The 18,096-nt window shown below is 61.6% G+C and overlaps 2 protein-coding genes across 17 annotated transcripts in view; both read right to left on the reverse strand.

Moving 5' to 3' along the window:
- LOC100609914 (putative pyridoxal-dependent decarboxylase domain-containing protein 2) overlaps positions 1–10,084 on the reverse strand; it is a 66,690-nt gene extending 56,606 nt beyond the window's left edge. For 7 of the 8 annotated variants that reach the window (XR_010152402.1, XR_010152401.1, XR_010152404.1 and 4 more), the window contains exons 1-8: positions 9,717–10,084; positions 9,194–9,277; positions 8,506–8,662; positions 6,757–6,805; positions 6,206–6,295; positions 5,031–5,206; positions 2,951–3,069; positions 2,778–2,883 (exon numbers count right to left, since the gene is read on the reverse strand). Coding sequence is in view for 4 of the 8 variants with exons in the window: in XM_063797348.1 (XP_063653418.1) it covers positions 2,778–2,883; positions 2,951–3,069; positions 5,031–5,206; positions 6,206–6,295; positions 6,757–6,805; positions 8,506–8,662; positions 9,194–9,277; positions 9,717–10,070 (1,135 nt within the window). In the remaining 4 variants the exon portion in view is untranslated. Of the gene's footprint in view, positions 1–2,777; positions 2,884–2,950; positions 3,070–5,030; positions 5,207–6,205; positions 6,296–6,756; positions 6,806–8,505; positions 8,663–9,193; positions 9,278–9,716 lie in introns of those variants that run through there. The other variant, XM_054669508.1, reaches the window with a different exon arrangement.
- LOC134808763 (serine/threonine-protein phosphatase 2A regulatory subunit B'' subunit beta-like) overlaps positions 9,768–18,096 on the reverse strand; it is a 32,466-nt gene continuing 24,137 nt past the window's right edge. For 2 of the 9 annotated variants that reach the window (XM_063797354.1, XM_063797356.1), the window contains exon 3: positions 13,527–16,600. In XM_063797354.1, coding sequence (XP_063653424.1) covers positions 16,097–16,600 — 504 coding nt within the window. In that variant the 3' untranslated portion in view covers positions 13,527–16,096. The other 7 variants (XM_063797355.1, XR_010152408.1, XR_010152407.1 and 4 more) reach the window with 7 other exon arrangements.

Raw genomic sequence — 18,096 nt, forward strand, 5'->3', positions numbered from 1 at the left:
AGCCAGACCGAGAAAAGCCGCTGGCTGGGCGCGGTGGCTCACGCCTGCAATCCCACACTTTGGGAGGCCGAGGTGGGAGGATCATGTGAGCCCCAGAGTTTGAGACCAGCCCGGGCAACATGGCAAGACTCTGTCTCTAAAAAACCAAAAAATTAGCTGGGCGTGGAGGCACAGTCCTGTAGTCCCAGGTGCTCAGGGGGCCGAGGGTGGAGGACCGCTTGAGCCCAGGAGGTTGAGGCCGCAGTGAGCTGAGATCACGCCACTGCCCTCTAGCCTGGGTGACAGAGCAAGACTCTGTCTCAAAAAAAATAATAAAATACTACAGATAATCTCTGCAAAGAGAATCCAGTAATATGTGAGGATAACATATGACTCAGCAAGATCTACCCTGGGAACACGAGGCTGGCTGAAAATGACTCGGTGTAACTCGCTGTATGGACACACAGAGGAACCACGGAGCGAAAGCATCTGAGAAATTCGGCCCCCACTGTGAGAAAGCCTCCGCAGACCAGGAACAGGGAGAACATCCTCGCCAATGAGCGTGCTTACCGCTGCGTGAGGGGAGACGTCCCCCAGGACTGGCAACGAGGACGGCACACAAACCAGGAGAGCTCACTCAAGGCTGGCCGTGGTCTGCCCTGACATCCACCACACCACCCTGCGGGTTCCAGGCCGTGCAGCGGGCAACAGAAAGGAAGTAACGTACACAGAGAGGTGAAAAGGAAGTAATGTACACAGAGGGGTGAAAAGGAAGACGAGAAACGGACCCACTGACAGACATGGGCTGTCCACGCAGAAAACCCCAAAGAACCGACAGAGAGCTTTGAGATCTAGTAAGTGTGTTTCATAAAGATGCAAAACACAAAGTCAATAAATTCTATATGCTACCAATGAACAACTGGAAACGGGAACCTTAAAAGCACCATTGACAACAGGAAACCATCAGGAAACACTCAGAAGTCTCACAACATTCACATCAAGCGTACACGGAAAGCTACAAAAATCCTGCCGAGAGACACGGACGGCGCCTGTGGACTGGGCCTCCCGCGGCTATGAAGACCGCAGCTGGGCCCACAGGGATCCATTTACTCAGTGAGATCTCACTCAAAAGTTCAGATTTTTTGTTTTTGTTTTGGAAATGGAGTTTTGCTCTCGTTGCCCAGGCTGGAGTGCAGTGGCGCGATCTTGGCTCACTGCAACCTCCACCTCCCGAGTAGCTGGGATTACAGGCGTGTGCCACCATCCCTGGCTTTTTTTTTTTTTTTTTTTTGAGACAGAGTCTCGCTCTGTCGCCCAGGGTGGAGTGCGGTGGCACGATCTCAGCTCACTGCAAGCTCCGCCTTCCGGGTTCACGTCATTCTCCTGCCTCAGCCTCCCAAGTAGCTGGGACTACAGGTGCCTGTCATCACGCACAGCTAATTTTTTGTATTTTTAGTAGAGACGGGGTTTCACCGTGTTAGCCAGGATGGTCTTGATCTCCTGACCTCGTGATCCACCCGCCTCGGCCTCCCAAAGTGCTGGGATGACAGGCGTGAGCCACCGCGCCCAGCCAGAAGGAGCTTATTCTTACGTGTTTTCATACAAAGGCAAAGAAACCAGAATAGCCAACGTAGCGCGGGACAGAAGCAGTGAGAAGCACAGCACAGGATGGCAAAAGTGACTACATCGCTCCAGCGTGCACCACGGGAGGCTGGTGGGGGCCACAGTCCACGTGATCACGGGACCAGCGCTCACCACCACGTCACAGTCCAACACACGTTCCCACAGGATGGCCGAGCAAGGACGGGCTGAGTCTAAGATTCACACACAGGCAGCCCAACACCAGAATGGCCCCGACAGTTCCCCACGGCGCCCAAGTCGGAGGCTTCTCACCGCAGCCAGCTCTGCCTCGGGAACGGACAGACGCGTGCAGCAGTGGGACGGAGGAAGGTTCCGGAACAGAGCCCGCACACGGCACAGTCACGACATCGAGGCAACGCTGCGGCCTGCAAAGCTGGTGTTGGGACAGTCGGACACCCGGACACCCACATACCACAAGGGGAACCTCAATCCGAGCTTCACACCCCACAGGGAAGGTTACTCAAGCGGACCCCAGACCAAAACGCAAAACATCGCAGAGGAAAATCTTTGTGGCTTTGGATTCAGGAATGAATTCTTAGATATGACACCAAAAACACCGCTGTAAAAATAACCAGTCAGTGTCTCCTCCTCCAAATTCAGAACATCTCTGAGACACCACGTGAAGAGGGGGTGAAAACATACGTCACAAACTAGGAAAAAGGCGAACACGTCGCAAATAAAGGGTTTGTATCCTGAAGACACGAAGAACCCTCACACTCCATGAGAAAGCAACCAGCCCATGGCCTCTCGGGGCCTCCGAGGTTGGAAGGCCGAAGTGGGGGCTGGAATGGCCACCGGCCCTGCAGCCTTCCCAGCAGGTGCCAGCCGTGGGATAAGAACAGACGTCGTTGGTGAAACACGTCTTGACTCGGCCTCCCCGTGCTGGGCCTGATGTGCGAAGCCTCGCGCCCAGAATCACAGAACCCCATGTGGGGGACAACGGGCGGGGGGCTCCCGGGTCCCGCCACTGAGCTGCGGTAAACGGGGTGCCGCAGGGAGACTGCACCGAGGCCCGGCCCCGTCGTCGGCTGTCCTTACCTCACCGGCCCCGTGTCAGGTCTCACCCCCTCGCCGTGTCCGTGCACCCCACCTGACTGGCCCCACATTCCCCGGCTGCACACACACCCGTCCCCCCACTCACCCGTCCTCCCACTCACCCGTCCTCCCAGCGCTCTTCCGCGGTCTCCTCGGCCACCAGGATGTCGTACTCCTCAGCCGCGTACTTCCCCAGTCCGAGAGCTCGGGGCCGCCGCTGTCACCGTCCTGGAGGAAGCACACGGGTTACGTACACGGCGTGGCGCAGCCCAGCCCACGTGCCCGCCGCACTCACCCTGAGCAGGGAGATCTGCTCTTTCTGCTCGTGGTCGAGGTACTTCTCGATGTTGAAGAAAGTGTCGAAGAAGACGTTGGCCAGCTTGCAGCGCTTCAGGTCCTGCAGCATGATCTTCCCTGCAAGGAGGGGAGTGCGTCCAAGGCGCGTGAGCCCGGCCTCACCTTCGGGGCTTGGGTGTGGGGTGCGTGCATCCTGTCACACGTGCTTAAGGATAAGGCACGAAGCTCCGGGCTCTCACGCCACGTGTTTGACGTGAAAGGCGGACACACGAGTGTCCTGGTTCTGGGTGGGGACTGAGGCGTGGGAGGCCGTGATGCGGAGGCGGCTAGGGGCCACTGGTGCCCCAAGGACGCGTGGACTGGGACGTGGCACAGGGAGGCGCGGCCAACAGGGGCGCCCCTGGATCTGAAATTACAGAGAACGGAGCTCCCTGTGCAGGCAGAGGCCAGAGGGTGTCCTGGGGACATTGAGCAGCAGGAGCCCCACGGCCAGAGAGGAGCAGGGCTGCAGGGCGGTGCCCGGGCCTCAGAGCCATTTCCAAAGTGAAAGTCCCAGAGCTGAAATCTGAAATGCAGAAGGAAGCCAGGCGGCGTGGACGGTGGGACTCCCCTTTGCCTTAGAAGGCACGGGGGTGGGTGGGAGGAGCTGGGTCGATGGTACGGAGGAAACAGGGGTGAGGGGAGGAGCCGGGGGGAATGAGAGGGGAGGAGCCCGGGGGGCAAGAGGGGAGGAGCCGGGGGGGGCGAGAGGGGAGAAGCGGGGGGGGGGGGGCGAGAGGGGAGGAGCGGGGGGGGCGAGAGGGGAGGAGCGGGGGGGGCGAGAGGGGAGGAGCCACGGGGGGTGAGAGGGGAGGAGCCGGGGGGGGCGAGAGGGGAGGAGCCGGGGGGGTGAGAGGGGAGGAGCCGGGGGGGGTGAGAGGGGAGGAGCCGGGGGGGGGTGAGAGGGGAGGAGGAGCCGGGGGGGGTGAGAGGGGAGGAGGAGCCGGGGGGGAGAGGGGAGGAGGAGCCGGGGGGGAGAGGGGAGGAGGAGCCGGGGGGGAGAGGGGAGGAGGAGCCGGGGGGGGAGAGGGGAGGAACCGGGGGGTGAGAGGGGAGGAACCGGGGGGTGAGAGGGGAAGAGCCGGAGGGGGTGAGAGGGGAAGAGCCGGAGGGGGTGAGAGGGGAAGAGCCGGGGGGGGTGAGAGGGGAGGAGCCGGGGGGGGGTGAGAGGGGAGGAGCCGGGGGGGGGTGAGAGGGGACCAGCCGGGGGGGGTTGAGAGGGGAAGAGCCGGGGGGGTGAGAGGGGAGGAGACGGGGGGGGTGGCGGTGAGAGGGGAGGAGACGGGGGGTGGCGGTGAGAGGGGAGGAGACGGGGGGTGGGGGTGAGAGGGGTGGGGGTGAGAGAGGTGGGGGTGAGAGGGGTGGGGGTGAGAGAGGTGGGGGTGAGAGGGGTGGGGGTGAGAGAGGTGGGGGTGAGAGGGGTGGGGGTGAGAGGGGAGGGGGGGGTGAGAGGGGTGGGGGTGAGGGGAGGGGGAGGTGAGAGGGGAGGGGGAGGTGAGAGGGGAGGGGGAGGTGAGAGGGGAGGGGGAGGTGAGAGGGGAGGGGGAGGTGAGAGGGGAGGGGGAGGTGAGAGGGGTGGGGGTGAGAGGGGAGGGGGAGGTGAGAGGGGTGGGGGTGAGAGGGGAGGGGGAGGTGAGAGAGGAGGGGGAGGTGAGAGAGGAGGGGGAGGTGAGAGTGGGGGACCGCCTTGTGCGGCATCAGCACGAACGTGGCAACTGCTCCCTCAGCCCAGTGCCGACGTCCCCAGTGAGCTCCGACCCTAGGTTCTCCAGGTCACCCTCGGGGGGTGTTGACGCCCCGAATAGGAGGTTCTCGCGGCCCTTTCCCAGTGTCCCCTCGCAGCAGGGACAGCGCCTCACAGGGACGTCCCCTCACCCTGGGCCGTCCTCCCTCCCGTCCGTCCCCCCACCCTGGGCCGTCCTCTCGCCCGTCCGTCCCTTCACCCTGGGCCGTACTCTCGCCCGTCCGTCCCCTCACCCTGGGTCGTACTCTCGCCCGTCCGTCCCCTCACCCTGGACCGTGCCCTCACAGGGCATCACCTTCAGTCCTCGGCTTGACCAGGTCCAGCATCTGGCAGAGGCAGTCCTGGAAGGGCAGGGCCTCGATGGCCATGCTGTCCAGCCTTCGGCACTGCTCCTCATAGAAGTACTCGAGCTGGAACATGGACAGGGCGCCGTCCCCGTCCAGGTCCATGCAGCGGAACCAGTACTCGATGCTGCGGCACGGCGAGCTCTGTCAGCCCCTGCCCTGGGCCCTCCCTGCCCTGGGCCCTCCCTGCCCTGGGCCCTCCCAGCCCGTGACCTGCAGCCCCTGGGGCAGCCCCCCACCGGGCGCGCACACGTTCCCCCTGTGCCCTGCAGCCCCCCACCGGGCGCGCACACGTTCCCCCTGTGCCCTGCAGCCCCCCACCGGGCGCGCACACGTTCCCCCTGTGCCCTGCAGCCCCCCACCGGGCGCGCACACGTTCCCCCTGTGCCCTGCAGCCCCCCACCGGGCGCGCACACGTTCCCCCTGTGCCCTGCAGCCCCCCACCGGGCGCGCACACGTTCCCCCTGTGCCCTGCAGCCCCCCACCGGGCGCGCACACGTTCCCCCTGTGCCCTGCAGCCCCCCACCGGGCGCGCACACGTTCCCCCTGTGCCCTGCAGCCCCCCACCGGGCGCGCACACGTTCCCCCTGTGCCCTGCAGCCCCCCACCGGGCGCGCACACGTTCCCCCTGTGCCCTGCAGCCCCCCACCGGGCGCGCACACGTTCCCCCTGTGCCCTGCAGCCCCCCACCGGGCGCGCACACGTTCCCCCTGTGCCCTGCAGCCCCCACCGGGCGCGCACACGTTCCCCCTGTGCCCTGCAGCCCCCGCCGGGCGCGCACACGTTCCCCCTGTGCCCTGCAGCCCCCGCCGGGCGCGCACGCGTCCCCGTCCCCTGCAGCCCCCGCCGGGCGCGCACGCGTCCCCGTCCCCTGCAGCCCCCGCCGGGCGCGCACGCGTCCCCGTCCCCTGCAGCCCCCGCCGGGCGCGCACGCGTCCCCGTCCCCTGCAGCCCCCACCGGGCGCACACGCGTCCCTGTCCCCTGCAGACCCCACCGGGCGTGCACGCGTCCCCCTGTGCCGTGCAGCCCCCAGCAGGCGTGCAGGCATCCGCCTGGGGACACATGTCACATGGGTGGCTCCCGGCCCCTCCACCGGGACAAACGCACGCCGCAGCAGGAACCCACCTGGTCGGTGTTTTTTTGTCTTCCTCAGAGATCAAAAACCAGACAAAGTCGGCATAGCTGATCTTCCCTTCCTTCTGCACTTTTCTGCCTCTAGATCCAAAGCCAGGATGGAGAGACGAAGATGCATGTCAGGGAGCTTCACAGGAACGGAGCCCCTACCCACGTGCCTTGGTGAGGGGAGCCCCCCGGGCCCGGCCGTCCTCCTGCCCCTCCAGGGAGGAGGTGGAGGCCCCATGGCCAGAGGGTTTCCCCCAGATCCAGGCGGGGTCAGGAGTGCACCTTCGTTACTGCTCACTCAGGCCCAGCGCCCGACAAGAACCCCCGACCTGGGGCCTGGGCCACCCCCTTCCTCAGACCTCACGTGACAGAGTCTTGTGCCACCCCCCCATTAGGGTTTCACGTGACAGAGACACGTGCCCCCCTCCTCAGGGCCTGGGGTGACAGCCACTCGCTGTGGGGACACGAAAAGCTCATGTCAGGCAACGATGAGGAGAGGGACCCGGGTCCTCGCAGGGGCAATGGCTGCCGTCAGGCGCCTGAGCCGTACGTACCGTGTGACTGCTCCTGAGAAGATCCTGTCGATCATCTTGGTAGAAATGGCTGGAAAGGAATGGGGTTGATGGGCAGCCCGCACCGTGCCTCGGCCCCGACGTCACCACCCCCCAGAGCCGAGACTGGATGCGGTGCGGACCGAAAAGCTGAGAGGAGGCCTGGGTCTGGGAGAGCCCCGGGGCCCCGATGCCCCTGCACGGCCCCTCCTGGGTGCCCGCCACGCTTTCCCATCAAGCAGAGCCAAGTCCAGTGTGAAATCCACAGAGCGCAAAGCTGACCGCGGCTCCAAGACCGACTTGTAAAGAGCAGAATATTCAGGCCTCAAAGGTTCAGCTTTCAGACGGAGAGAGAGACCTCGAGTGTGATCACGGAAACAAACACGTTTCAACCAAAGCTTCACTAACGAGAGGCGGGAGTGAAACCTCAGCAACAGGAGGCGGGAGGGAGACCTCAGCAACAGGAGGCGGGAGGGAGACCTCAGCAACGAGAGGCGGGAGTGAGACCTCAGCAACGAGAGGTGGGAGAGAGACCTCACCAACAGGAGGCGGGAGGGAGACCTCACTAACGAGAGGCGGGAGTGAAAGCACCGTCGCCGTCAGCTCGGGCCGCCACGAGAAGGTCCCGCAGCCTGGGCGGCCATCCCTGCGGTCACCGGTGTTCCTGGGACGCACGAGCCAAGGTGCCCCCCTCTTCAGGCCGCAGTGCGGGAGAAACAGCGCAGCCCGGCCGCACACGGCATCCTGCCCTGGGACCGAGAGTGGGCTCCAGAGGAACGCGGAAAGCTGGGGCCGCGCCGGGGTTTCACAGGGACAGTGAGCGCCTGGTTCTGGGCCGATTCCCAGCTGTGCAGGTGCTGGCTCAGGCCACAAGGGCCGGCGCTGTGGAGCTGTGCTCTCACCGTGGCTAGGTAGGGGCCCAGGGCGCAGGTGGCTCCCTGAACTGAGCGCAGGACAAATCCAGGGAATGCTACGTCTGCTCAGGTGCGTGTCCGACGCAGGGATCTACTGCAGCCACGCGACCCACGACCAGCCCCGGGAGACGCAGACAGGTGCAGCTCACGTTCGGGAAACCAGGCATATATGAGTCGACCACACACAACAGATGCCACCGTAATTCGGAAACAGTCTTGGTCATATGGTTTTTTTGAGGTAAAAAGCACACTTAAAGGAATCCTTTAGAAAACTCCAGCCCCACAGGCCACAGGCCGCTTTGAGTTCCTGCAAGTGTGGATGACTCTTAGAGGGGCCGGGAGGCGGTGGCTGCTGTGAGGACACCTGGGCGGCACCGGCTCCCGCGGAGGTATTTGAACGACCTCTAAGCCTGGGACTCCACCTAGTCCGGGATTGGATGGAAACTGCTCCAGGCCTTGGGGGCTGCAACCTGGAGCTCCTGAGGGAAGGCGTGTGGTCTGCCCGCCCTTGCTCGGGTGTTAACAAGGAAGCCCCACAGCGCTGCTGGCCCTCGGGCCAGGAGCTTCAGGACCAGCGGCCACACTGACCCTGTAGACGCCCGCAGGCAGAGGCCTCGGGCAGAGGCGCACGCGCGGACCCAGGCGCGGACCCAGACACGGGCCAGCGACTGGGGAAGGAGAGGCAGCTGCAAACACAGAGCGGCGAGTGGGGAAGGAGAGGCAGCTGCAGACACAGAGCGGGGAGTGCGGAAGGAGAGGCAGCTGCAGACCCGCAGGCCCTGAGAGAAGGGTGTGCTCGGTGTCCCCGCGGCCCGCCCGCCACTGTGCCCCCGCGCACCGTGGTCATTGTGCCGCGCCAGGTCGTCCGCATCGATAAGCAGGTCGTGGTTCGTGTCCAGCTCCCAGAACTTGCAGTAGATGACGTAGAAATGCTCGTACGAGAAGAATTCGGTCAGCTGGTTGATGTCCGCCTCCTCCTCCAGCAGCGCCACATTCTGCCAAAGGACCCAGGCGGCCTGAGCGCGGGGCCTCTGCGGGGACGCCCCAAGTCCGCCCGGCTGCGGGCGGGGCAGGGAAGGCTGGGCGGGGCCGCTCCGTGGGTAGGGGTGACTGGGCAGCTGGGGCCGGGGGCGCTCCGAGTGGGGGCAACTCTGCGGTGGGGGGAGTTGCAGCATGGGGGTGGCTCCCTAGGCGGGCGTGGGGGTGGGGGGCAGCTCTGGGAGAGTCAGGGCTCGGCTCCCCCTCAGGGTGGTGCCCAGTACGGCCCCACCCGCCTCCTAGATCAACCGTGGACCCCCAACCGCAGGCGGCGCGGTTCCAGTGCTCACAGGCCTGGGGGTGGGCTGGGAGCGCGGTGGAGGTGGAGGTGGAGGTGGGGGTGGGGGTGGGAGTGGGGGGAGGGGGAAGGAGGGGGAGGGAGGGGGAAGGAGGGGGAGGGAGGGAGGGGGGAAGGGAAGGGAATGGAGGTAGGAGGAGTAGGGACAAGGCAGGGGGCAGGGGGCAGGGGGCAGGGGGCTGCTCCGCACCTGCAGAAGGAGCTCCTCCGCAGCTCGGCACAGGTTCCTGCCGGACCAGGACCGGTTCACCGCGTAGAAGATCCGCTGGATGACCTGCGGGGGCGCCGTCAGTGCGGTGGGTGCGCAGACCCCCAGGAGCCTCGCCCCGCACGGAGACCGGGAGCCAGGAGAGGGGCGCGGCCTTGGTCTCAGCCGCACGGGGCCCGCCAGGGCACAGGCGGGGGCAGCGGGAAGGGCCCTGCGGGAGGCGCCACCCCAGGCCGCGGAAAGCGGGGAGGGTCTGGCCGGGGACGCCCCGGAGCTACACGGGCCCAGGACAGGTGGGAAAGGGGCGCGGCCACCCCGAAAACCAGAGTCCCCCCAACACTGGGCTCCCGGGCGGGCGGAGACTCTCCCAGGGCGCGGCCGCCTCCTCCGGAAGATCAGGACCCCCGGGCCCCGCCCGCCCCGCTCCGCAGAAGCCCCGCGGCGGCCGCTGCAGAAACACCCGCGCCCCGCGCTGGAACCGACGGCCTCTCCGCTGGGGACCCACCGTGGTGATGTAGCGCGAGTGAAACTCGGACGCCTCCTTCAGGAACGACAGCCCCGGGTGCGTGTTCACCACGTCCTGCGGGTGGGAAGACACGAGGCGCGCGGTGTAGACGCCGGCCCTCCCGTGAGGTGTGCGGTGTGGACGCTGCAGACGCGGACCCTCCCGTGAGCGATGAGGTGTGCGGTGTAGACGCCGGCCCTCCCGTGAGGGATGAGGCATGTGGTGTAGACGCGGGCCCTCCCATGAGGTGTGCAGTGTAGACGCGGGCCCTCCCATGAGGGATGAGGCGTATGGTGTAGACGCCGGCCCTCCCGTGAGTGATGAGGCATGTGGTGTAGACGTGGGCCCTCCCATGAGGTGTGCGGTGTAGACGCGGACCCTCCCGTGAGGGATGAGGCGTGTGGTCTAGACGCCGGCCCTCCCGTGACGGATGAGGCATATGGTGTAGATGCGGGCCCTCCCGTGAGGCATGCGGTGTAGACGCCGGCCCTCCCGTGAGGGATAAGGCGTATGATGTAGACGCCAGCCCTCCCGTGAGTGATGAGGCATGTGGTGTAGACGCGGGCCCTCCCATGAGGTGTGCGGTGTAGACGCGGACCCTCCCGTGAGGGATGAGGCGTGTGGTCTAGACGCCGGCCCTCCCGTGAGGCATGCGGTGTAGACGCGGGCCCTCCCGTGAGGCATGCGGTGTAGACGCGGGCCCTCCCGTGAGGCGTGCGGTGTAGATGCCGGCCCTCCCGTGAGGCATGCGCTGTAGACGCGGGCCCTCCCATGAGGTGTGCGGTGTAGACGTGGGCCGTCCTGTAAAGGATAAGGCATATGGTGTAGACGCCAGCCCTCCCGTGAGGGATAAGGCCTGTGGTGTAGACGCAGGCTCTCACCTACAAGAAGGGGACAAAGTCCTCCTGCACCAGGTAGCTGCAGCTAGGGCTCATGAGCAGATGGACAAACTTGGCCGTGTCATCGTGGCAGTTCTGGAGGATTCTGGAAGGACAGGATGACTGGGCACCACCCTCACAGGGGGGTGGCTTTCGACCCCACAGACGCAGGGTGGAACACGTGTGTGGTGTTCCACGTGGTGCGTGGCAGGTGGCCGCAAACGACGGCCAGGCCTGTGCCCATACAAGGGTTTCTCCTCTCACTGCGGCAGCCTCAGGGGGCACCCGTCCTGGCACCACGGGGACCCGGGGACACCTCCGCCCTCCCGACACAGCCCCCTGCCCAGCCCAGGACTCACTTTCTCCACATGGCGACGGACTTGTGGACGGACACGGAGCCCGTGCACTCCCCGCCGGCGCCACAGAAGAGCGGCCCCTTCCAGTAGAGGGGGCAGCCGCAGGCCTGGGGCAGAGAGGGCAGGAGTGGGCAGTCAGCGGGGCCTGGACGCCGGCGCTCCTGCTGCGTACCTCACGCCTGACCGACGCTGCCCAGAGACCCTCTGCTGCAGAAAGACACAGCACGCTCAGCGAGGCCTGTCCGGGCGTCTGCAAACTCAACGTGGCTTTCGCTCCAGCCTTCAAACAGTCATGAGAGCTGAGCGTGGGAGTGCCGGGCACGCAGTCTCCCCTGACCACAGACCACGCGTGGGCACTGTAACCAGAGGCGGCTGCATCCCCAGCGTCTGGAAATCAAGCGGCACGTACTAAGAACCAGTAAGTATGGGAATAAATGGCCCCGTCAGCCAGGCAACGCGGTGAATCGGACGGCGACAGAAACATCTCATGGAATGTGTGGGACGCACCTACAGCAGCGACCCATGGCAGGTTCACAGCCTTAAATACACGCGTGAGGAAGGAAAGTTTAAAATCGATCGTCTACACTTCTACCCCAAAGGAACAAATACATGGCAGAGATGGAACGAAAAGTAAATAGTAACAGAAAATCAACAAAATCAAAACTCGATGATTTGAAAGATTTCTTAAAAATTAATTAACCCTGGCTGGACTCGATGGCTCATGGCTGTAATCCCAGCACTTTAGGAGGCCGAGGGGGGTGGATCAGCTGAGGTCAGGAGTTCGAGACCAGCCTGGCCAACATGGTGAAACCCCGTCTCTACTAAAAACACAAAAATTAGCCTGGCATGGTGGCAGGCGCCTGTAATCCCAGCTACTCGGGAGGCTGAGGCAGGAGAATCACTTGATCCTGGGAGGTGGAGGTTGCAGTGAGCCACGATCACACCACTGCACTCCAGCCTGGGTGACAGAGAGAGACTCTGTCTCAAAAAAAAAAAAAAAAAGAGAGCAAATACAGATTAGCCATGTCAGCTGTAACTACAGATCCTACAAACATCAGATAGTGGATGCTCATGAATCACTTTATGCCTATAAGTCAGATGACTGGTGAAACAGACTCCCTGATGAACAAGTCAAAAAATAAACTACAATAGAAAATGTGAAAGAGCTGTTTCTGCAAGAAATTGTGTCCATAATTTAAAACTGTTCCACCAAGAAAATTCCAGCCCCCAAAGGCTGCTCCCATGAGTCGACCAAACATTGAAGGAAGAAATCACACATGCATTCCCCTGGAGAAGAAAAACGAGGGGCGTTTCCCAGTGCCTGTTCCGAGGCTGGCACAGCCTGGACGCGGTCAGGGACACAGGAAGTCACAGGCCAGTTATCACTGGAGAGCAGAGACCGAAATCCCACACAGAACACACAGTAGCAAGTCCAACTCGTCAATAACTGAAAAATCATAATAATAATAGACCAGCAAACCAGAATCAGGAGGGACACTTATTCTCATAAAGGGTGCTATGGCCTGAATGCCTGGGTCCCCAAGATCCACGTGTTGAAATCCTCTCCCCCGAGGCGATGGTGTTGGGAGGTGGGGCCTCATGAATGCGATGAGTCTCCTTCTAAGGGACCCCAGAGAGCTCCCTCACCCCTTCCACCCCATGAAGACGCAGCGGGAAGGCGCCGTCGATGAACCAGGCACCACTCTGCCACACCGAGATCTTCCAGCCTGCAGACTTGTGAACAGTAAATGTCTTGCTGGTGACGAGCTGCCCGGGCTATGGTGTTTCGTGACAGCAGCCTGAATGCTCAGACAAAGGGCCTCTACGAAACACCCCAGCTGCTCAGACAGCGATGACACACGAACACTTCCTCCCTGTGCTGGGAACAAGAGGACAGTGTCACCACCAAGGCCGCCTGGACGGCCGAGCCAGGGCAGCAGGCAAGGGAAAGGCTGAAAGATACGACGACGGGCAGGAAGAGGCAGAACCGTCATAATTCACAAGCAACACACTGTGTAGACAATCCAAATGCTTACCAAATACGGGAATTAATAAGTATCTTCAGCAAAGTTGCTGGATCCAAGGACAATATGCAAAAATAAATTATTTCAATATACTGGCAATGAACAACTAGAAAATAAAATCTTCAATAATGCCATCTATCGAGAGCATGAAAAATCAACCTACGAAAAAATGGAACAAAAATCACACACAGTGTCTACAAAGCAAACTGCAGGGCACGGCTGGGTGAAATTAAAGACGACCTCAACGTGGTGAGGTGGACCTCACTGCTGAGTTCACAGACTGCAATTTCCTCCAGACGACTCTGTTGACCCAGAGTCCACACGATCCCCACCCACAGAGTCCAGCAATCCCCATCCACATGCACCGAGGGCCTGTTGTTTTGGGGTTTGTAGTATACACGGACAGGCTCATGTGAAAACTTACCAGGGAACACAAAAGAACTCACAGGGGGACCAAGTTGGTGGATATAAGTCCTACCGCCCGGTTTCAACCCTTCCTGTAAAGTCAGAGTAATGAAGACTCAGTCTCCATCAGGCACCGGTGGCCTAAGAGAGCAAGGGAAGGAAGTGAGTTAGGACAGAGCCCCGTGGAATATCCACAGGCAAACACACTTCACACAAACTGAATACCAGGGGATCCCAGCCCGAAGGGTGAAAGGCCAAACAGCGGCCTTCCTGGAAGGAAACGAGGGATGCTGCACGGCTCTGCCGCGGCCAAGGTTTCTTTCACGGGACACACATGCACTCCCTGAAGGAAGAGAGCGGCCCGCTGCACCGCCCCAGCGCAGGACTCAGGGTCAGCTACCAGCACGGTGAACACCATGACAGGACATGACACAGAGGGAGAAATGTCTCTGCAAGGCGAGATTCTGACGAGGGACTCAGAGGCAGAATTTTAAGCATCAGTGAGAAACAGGCCCGAACACGACCGAGTCTGGACATGCGCTGCCCTCTGGAGAGGGGTGCACGGCGGCCGTAGACAAAGGGAAGCGCCCAGCACTGGCGCTGGCGAGGGCAGGGTTCACGGGGCACGGAGAGGTGGCAACAAGAACATGACACGCGCGGCTGAGACAAAAAGGACTGAAGACGCCAGGCCCCGCGAGGCTGCCAGGCAGCTGGGCGTCCTCCGCGTTGCTGGGGGAACTGGGACGCCGCGCAACTGCCGGGAAAGCGGCCCACGGGGTGGCTGAGCATAAAGCCCCGTGGCCCGGCCAGGGCATCCGTCCTCCCAGAAGCACACCAGTGGGAAGAGGGCCTGTGCCCGTGAGAGCCTGCACGGATGGGGATGTCGGCTGCTTGGTTCACGGTGCCCCAGGCGAGAGGAGCCGGACGTGAGAGCAGGGACTAGAGGAATAAACTGTGGTAGAGTCGTCCTGACAGGTGCAGGGCGGGAGTGACCACGGGGGGCGTGGGGGACTGCGGAGGGGGCTGCGCGCCACAGCAGGGATTGCAGTGCAGCTATGGGAAAGGACGCTCTCCGGCTGGCGCACCTGTGCAGCTGGAGGGGCCAGGCCCTGCAGGACGCACAGGCACGTGCCGGCTCCCGTGATGAGGATCCTGACGGAGCTCAGCCCTGGCCACCTGGAAGGGCGTCCCGGTGCGGTGGGAGGGAACGAGCTGGGTGCAGCACCGGGCCCTCGGGCTGGTGCTAGTCCCATGCTTTTGACCTCATGAGACCATTCTGGCTCACAGGCTATGCAGGTTTCAAACCCCAAGCGCTCAACACCCAGGGATGGGGGGATGTGTGAGCCTTCACATCTGTGCTCCTCACCATGTGCAAGACACACCGTAATGACCCAGTGGCAGGGATGGAGCATCAAATCTATCCAGCCCTACAGGCTAGCGTCTAATGTGTCCAGACCTACAAGCTGGAGTGCAGTGTGTGATCACAGCGTGATCCATTTTTTATTTTACTTGTTTTTCCAGACACGGTCTTGCTGTTGCCCAGGCTGGAGTGCAGTGTGTGATCACAGCGTGATCCATTTTTTATTTTACTTGTTTTTCCAGACACGGTCTTGCTGTTGCCCAGGCTGGAGTGCAGTGTGTGATCACAGCTCAGTGCAGTCTCAACTTCACGGGCTCAAGCAATCCTCCCACCTTAGCCTCCCAAGTAGCTGGGACCACAGGTGCGCGCTATCATGCCTGGGTAATTTTTTAAATTTCTACAATGAAGTCTCACTATGTTGCCGAGGCTGGTCTGGAACCCTTGGCCGCAAGCCATCCTCCCGCCTTGGCCTCTCAAAGTGCTAGGACTACAGGGATGACACTGCAACCAGAGACAGCTGCACCCCCGGCGTCTGGGGGATGAGAACTGAGTGGGAGAGTGCTGGGCACACAGTCCCCCCACCACACCAAACCCAAAAATTACCTCCAAATGAATTAGCTAATAATTTAAAATAATCCTAAAGTAAATGGAGATAATCAACTCTAAAATGCAAACGATACAAAGGAAAGCAGTTTTACCTGAATGTTACAAAATCCTTATCAGAAAGGGAATAAAACATCAGATACCCTGATCTGACTTTTAAAAGTCTTTTCGTGATCGACACACAGAAAGACCAACTCCTTGTGGGGCCCGGCAACGCAGCGGCACGCCCACCCGCACGGCCAGGACAGGGAACGAGGCCGCCAGCCCTGACAGTCCCTTCCGGCCCTCCGCAGTCCACTACGGCGACGGCCCCCAGGCCTCCTCCCCGTGGCTCCGGTTCACCTTTTCCAGGACACGGCAACGGGACCCGGCCATCTGCGGACTTTTAGACCTGGCTTCCCTTGCTCAGCACGCGCGTGTGGGACTCACACACCTTGCTCTGTGTGGATCGTCTGCCCGTGTACTGCTGAACCCTATTCCATTATGGCTCTGCTGACCTCAGAGTAGCTCCCTGAGCAGGAAACACCACCGGCCCCAAGGCCCACGTGATGGTGCTGCTGAGCGGGGACTCACGAGGTGGACAAAGTCCCGAGCGTCTACACTCGCACAGGGCACGCCGACACCGACCAACGGGTGTGAGAGGACAAAGGAGGACGCCACAACCATGGCCAGCAAGTTCAGCACGCGTTTCTCGGCGGGTGACGGGACAAGAGGACAATCTGCAGACATGTAAAGATGTGAAAACACTGCCGAGCTACGTGAGCGAGTGACATCGCGGAGCCGGAGGAGTCTTCGGGGTCACATGAACCAGTGGTGGGCTTTGGCTCGGAGCCCCCACCCAAGTCTCACGGGGAACTGTGATCATGAGTGTTGGAGCAGGGCTCTGCTGGGGGGTGACTGGGTGATGAGGGTGGACAGCCCCCTTGCTGCTCTCGTAATCCTGAGTTCTTGTGAGATCCGATGGTCTAAAAGTGGGTGGCAGTGGCCGGGCACGGTGGCTCACGCCTGTCATCCCAGCACTTTGAGACGCCAAGGCGGGTGGATCACCTGAGGTCAAGAGTTCGAGACCAGCATGGCCAACATGGTGAAACCCCGTCTCTCCTAAAAATACACAAATTAGCCGGGTGTGGTGGCGCATGCCTGTAATCCCAGCTACTCGGGAGGCTGAGGCAGGAGAATTGCTTGAACCCAGGAGGTGGAGGTTGCAGTGAGGTGAGATGGTGCCATTGCACTCCAGCTTGGGTGACAGAGCAAGACTCTGTCTCCAAAAAAAAAAAAAAAAAAAGAGAAAAGATGATACAGACAGCCTGTGTTTATTGAAACAATTCATGCTGTCGTTAAAAACCTTCCCACAGAGAAAACTGTCCCAAATGGCTTCACTGATGAGTTCTACCAAACATTCAAATAAAAATAACACCCATTCTAAACAAATGGCTCCAGAAAAGTGAATTCTAAAGGACATTTTCCAAGCAGCTCTCCGAGGCCAGCATCCCCCCGATGCTAAACCAGACCAAGCTATCACAAGAAAAGGAGACCGCAGGCCAGTCCTTCCGAGCGCAGATGCAACCCCCTGCAAGGCCTGGCAATGTGGACCCAACACATAGGAGAAGTGTGACACCGTGTGGTGGACTGGGGGCTGGGGGCTCACCCAAAGACTGGGGCTCACCCAGGGACCAGGTGCTCACCCAAAGACCGGGGGCTCGCCCAAACACCAGGGGCTCACCCAAAGACTGGGGACTCGCCCAAAGACCGGGGGCTCGCCCGAAGACCGGGGGTTCACCCAGGGACCGGGGGCTCACCCAGGGACCAGGGGCTCACCCAAACACCGGGGGCTCACCCAAAGACTGGGGCTCACCCAAACACCGGGGGCTCACCCAAAGACCGGGGATCACCCAGGGACCAGGGGCTCGCCCAAAGACCGGGGGCTCACCCAGGGACCAGGGCCTCACCCAAACACAGGGGGCTCACCCAAAGACCAGGGGCTCACCCAGGGACCGTGGGCTCACCCAAACACCGGGGCTCACCCAAACACCTGGGCTGCCTTCACGCTCAGACGTCAGTCAGGTCAAGACCAGTCCTTCATGACTGCAGACGCTACCCCTGCGTGGCCGGGCAATGCACAGCTGATGCACAGAAGAAGCGTGACACGCTGCGGTGGAACAGGGACCGGGGGCTCACCCAAGGACCGGGGCTGCCTTCACACTCAGACTCAGTCAGGTCCATTCACCTTTTAGAGGACCAAAGGAAAACCTCACTGCCCCCTCAATACACGCAGAAATACACACCTAGCATCCCGGACAAACTTCAAGGCACTTTTATAATTTTAAAAAGTAAACTGAGGCCAGGCGTGGTGGCTCATGCCTGTCATCATCCCAGCACTTTGAGAGGCTGAGGCAAGAGGATCCTTCCAGCCCAGGAGTTCCAGACCAGCCTGGGCAACATAACAGAACCCTGTCTCTACCAAAAAAGAAAAAATCAGCCAGGTGTGGTGGCGGGTGCCAGTAGTCACAGCTACTCGGGAGGGCTGAGGTGGGTGGATCACTGGAGCCCAGGACGTCGAGGCTGCAGTGAGCTGAGATCATGCCACTGCACTCCCGCCCGGGGGCAGAATGAGAACCTGTCTCAAAAAAAAAACAAGAGCTCCCAGCAAACAAGAAACCAAAAGGGAAGGGGCCTCCTGAGTCTGATGAAGGACGCCAGGCAGGGCCGCTGCGTCAGGGACGACTTGAGCCCGAGGCGGGAAGGGGCGTGCTC

Source organism: Pan troglodytes, chromosome 18 (assembly GCF_028858775.2).
Source record: "Pan troglodytes isolate AG18354 chromosome 18, NHGRI_mPanTro3-v2.0_pri, whole genome shotgun sequence".
NCBI classification, from domain to species: Eukaryota; Metazoa; Chordata; class Mammalia; order Primates; family Hominidae; genus Pan; species Pan troglodytes.